We start from the raw sequence: 4,316 nt of genomic DNA, 5'->3' as shown, positions 1-4,316 counted from the left end.
AAATTTCTGCAGGAATTTTCTAGTATTTAGATGTAGTATTTAATATTTTTTGGTATGCAGCTAAGTCAGTGCAGAATCTTCCATATTTGAAGCTACATTAATACATATTACTTTTCTGTTTGTTTTTTCTCTTTTTCTATGGGGCCCACCCTGAGCATTTGTCTGCTACCTAAAAAAATAATCTGTCCGTCTGACATATAATGATCAATGAAGGAAGACTAACAGGTGAGAAGTTCATTTAAATTTGTAGGAAAATGTTTTTATATATATAATAAATCCTAACATGATTTAGTCTGGATTTGTGCTGCTGTACATATAAATCACACAGAATCAGTCATATTAAAAAGAACAACTGTAATAACATTTTATTCCCCAACTACTCATTTTGCATTGTTACTCTTGTACTTTTAATTTTCCTTTTACAGTGAACAAAGTTCATGTTTCTAAAGGTCCGTTGTTTTGTGATGTTGACTTGAATTTGTTATTTTTTAAAGCATTTGTTTAACCATTTGCTCTTCTGCAAACAGATTGTTTTGGTTGTTCCTCCAACAAATTTGATGATTTGTGCAGATTTGATGGTTTTGATTAACTTCCAATGTTCTCTGAAATTGAAAGTGTTATTTTTTGTGCTGTCTGAATCTGTGGTTTATGTTATACCTTTATGCTTATGAGCTAAATGTATAAAATAATGCCACAGAAGTCACTTCTGAGCACCAGCCTCCCTGCAATCCTGCAAGGATAAGCCGGTATTGACAAAGGATGAATGAAAGGATGCTTTCCTTGTAGGAGTTTCTAAACTTTTCAGATCCACTGCTTATAACTCATTGTATAACACCGCTGAGCTGTGGCACATATGTCTTGCAAACTTTGTCCTGTTCTCCCATATTTCTTATCTTTTACTATCCTTTAATCTCCTGCTTCCGGGTGGCGTGGGAGTTGCATTCTGTCTTTAGCAGGCAAAGGGTGAAGGGTACAGTTGGACTCATCCGGTTTATAGGGCAATTATGATTGTCAAGTTCTGGAGTGGAGTGCACAGAGAACCAGTGCATGCAGAGAGAGAGAGAATCTTTGGACCAATTTGTAGATACATTAAAAACTATCCAATTTTACCAGGATTTACAAGGATTTGATTTATTCTTAAAGTAAAAGAATCCCAAGTCTAGATGTGTTCATGGTTCAGATATTTGACAAAGAGTTGAGACTAAATCACTATCATCTGTTGTGCTTGATGTCAGTACAGAATAATCCAGTGAAAGTTTGTGAGAGCGTGTGAGTCATCTCTCTTCAACACTTGATCTTTGGTACACCTCTGTCATAAAAGAGAGAGAGAGAGGGAGAGAGAGAGAGAGTGTAAAGGGATTTTGTGAATGAAGTTCAGATTCAAATCAGATGTTGTGTTGAAAGCGTCTTAAGGGCTGCGTACGGATGTGGAAAGTTTTAGTCAAAGTTGAGGGTTTTTTCTCATAAAAGCAGAGAATAGTTTCTATCACCTGGTGATGTATTTTTGTCTTTACTTTGTCCTGGGACTGCTCTCATCAAAAGGTACGTGTGGAAGAAAGTTTGAAGTTATTTCCCCTGGATTTCATCTTAATGAGTTACAAATGTACCTATACTGAATGTGTTGTGGAACGCAGTAAACAGGCATTGGCGACTTATTTGCAAAAAAGTAAATCACCAAAAATGCCATTTAAAGTGAGATTTTATTTCACTGGAACTAATTAAATTTTTTAAAGAGGAGAAAGTTTTCTAGTTACATTCTGTGCTGCAGCATAAACAGTAAAAGTGCAACTGCTCCAGTTTGTTTCTTTTAAAAAAACACCAGCTTAAACCAGTTTGAACTGGTATTAAATTTAACATGAGATGAGGTTTAGGTTTGCTTGACGTGTTAAATCATTGTGTGGAATGCTTTTATTTCATTTTACGGGATTTCCAGCTTTTGTTAACTGATCTGCTTTGGCTCCAACATTCAGGCTCAAGTTCACCTGTTTACTTTAGTTATCTCTCCGTCCCATTTACTCGTAATAATAGTTTGTTCAGTGGCATCTGATGTCAGGCAGAGTTACAGAAGCAGGTGTTGAAACGTGATTTTGAAATGTAACACAGGATAACAGAGGTTTATCTAATACCACTAATTCTTGTGGCAACGCCTGTAGCCCACATTGCTGCTTGAAACACTGTGAAAAATTTTCTCTTTTAAAAATTATCTTAAGGTTGTTTAGCAATGCAGCTGGAAACGCTGCTGCCTTTGAGCAAGAGGAATCTGGGATTCCCAGCCTGGGGTCGTCATGCATGGAGTTTCTAGGCATGCCTGCGTTCTCTCTGGGTGTGTTGGCTTCCTCCATTGATCCAAAACATGACTGTTAGTTTAGTAGGTTCTCTAAATTAACGCTAAGATAATGGAGAATGTAAATTGTCATTTATTTTGTGTGTGTGTGGTCATGTGACAGGCTGGCCTTATTTCCTGAGTGCACCCAACCTTTCGGCCAACGATTTCTGGAGAAAGTCACCAAACACAGCAACCCTGCAAAGATAAAGCATTACAACTTTGCAGGCCCCAGCCGACTCACAGAGCAGACTTAATACAAAACATTACAATAGTTAACAGAATAGCCTTTTAATTTGTACTTCTGGCTGTGTTGTGCCTTGTTAATACATGATATGCCACAGTTCCTGAGCATGCTCAGTATACAGAGACAGAGATGCATTATTGTTAGTTCGTATTGGTGGTGGTAGAAAGCCGAGAAATGCTCTCTCTTGTAAACAGAGAGAACATGAGTGACGTCTGTGTTGCGTCTTAAGACAGTAGTGAAACTGATGACAGTTGATTTTTGACAGTTTGGAGGATTTATTTGCTTGATCCATTCAAGTTGTCGGGTTGTGCAACTGAACCAGCATTCCTGACTCTCAGCCAGGTCACACCTAACCTAACCTGAGTCCTGATGTAAATCAGAGATGTGAGCTCTAACTTCTGGGACACAGACATAAAAAACATTTTCATTGTTGATGATGTTTCAACAGGAACCCCTGGTATTGAGGAGAAAACTGTGGCAATACTTGAAGTAGAAAGAAACAACTATTTGCAGACCAGTGTGTCTGGGCTTGTGGTTGTCACCCTGAAGAAGGCCACAAGCTGAAATGCGCTGGTCTACAAATAAAGCTGGGTTTTAGCTTTAGTTACTTCTGCTGCTGGAGTTTTCCCTTCAGCAGATCTTTGACCCTCTCTGCTCACCAAAACTGTCCAAAACATTTTAAAATTTCAGGCTCCTGTTTCCTGTCTGGTCATAAACTGTGTGGGCTGTTCTGATGTACATTATACAGTTCATTATTTAAGGTGAAGCATCGCAACTCAATGGAATTTCAGATGCAATTATTCCAACATGACTCCTGTAATATATATATTTTGAATAAATATTAAACTATATGTGTATTACTTTATTCTCAAGCAGAAATAAGTCTGGTTTATTGCAAAGAAATTTGCAAGATTTACAACTCAATGGTTACTGTAAACTCAAGAACTTGATGTAAGTTAAGTTGATGTGGGAATTAGAATAGAACCGGAATTTATGCACAACAGAACCAGCGTGACAGGCAATCAACACAAGAAGATTCATACAAAGATATACGTATACAAACATATGAAAATAAAAATACTGTTACAGCAAGGACAAGATTTCAACATAAATATTGTAGAGCTGTGAAAAGTAGTATATCCCAGTCCAAAATAATGAGCAACTCAGTAGGTGAATTTAATTTTATTGCACAAAATGTGCCTGTCAATTAATCAGATCAACATTCCTTTCATATCTGTAGTGATGCTAGTGACGCTGAAACGTCAGAGTAACAACCACGGGAATTTCCCTTCACATTCAATTACACTGCAGAATGTAGCGAAGAATTTGAAGATGACATTTGTTCATTAACTTTATGTTCCTCCTGGGTTTAGCTGTATACTTCTTGACTAGCCAAATATTTCCTGAGTACATCTGTTTTCAAGGTTGCACAACATTCAAAATCTTACGGTTTTATCTTGTAAACAGAGAGAGCATGATTCACGTCTGTGTTGTGTCTTAAGACGGTAGTGAAACTGACAATTTATTTTTGACAGGCTAGAAGATTTATGTGCTTGATCCATTCAAGTTGCCGTGCTGTGCATGTGAATCGTACCTGTAGGAGTGGAAAAGTTTAGTCTGCTTGTAATCTGATCACACCCTGAAAGAGCTGCAAATCTGCCGGTTTTTATCTTATACACACACGCATGAGTTACTGTTTAATGCTTTGCCCAAACAAGTTGTCTGAATCACGTGGCTAACATGCTT

At 37.5% G+C, this 4,316-nt stretch overlaps 1 protein-coding gene across 1 annotated transcript in view; it reads left to right on the top strand.

Moving 5' to 3' along the window:
- Positions 1-3,377: 3,377 nt before the first annotated feature.
- The window catches only part of LOC106939695 (butyrophilin subfamily 1 member A1-like), a 5,170-nt gene continuing 4,231 nt past the window's right edge, over positions 3,378-4,316 (top strand). The window contains exon 1 of the mRNA XM_015022195.1: positions 3,378-3,386. Coding sequence (XP_014877681.1) covers positions 3,378-3,386 — 9 coding nt within the window. The remainder of the gene's footprint in view (positions 3,387-4,316) is intronic.

The sequence above is a fragment of the Poecilia latipinna genome, unplaced genomic scaffold, assembly GCF_001443285.1.
Source record: "Poecilia latipinna isolate Pla-1442-1.1 unplaced genomic scaffold, P_latipinna-1.0 Scaffold2954, whole genome shotgun sequence".
NCBI lineage: Eukaryota > Metazoa > Chordata > Actinopteri > Cyprinodontiformes > Poeciliidae > Poecilia > Poecilia latipinna.
This window is presented reverse-complemented; position numbering and strand designations above follow the sequence as displayed.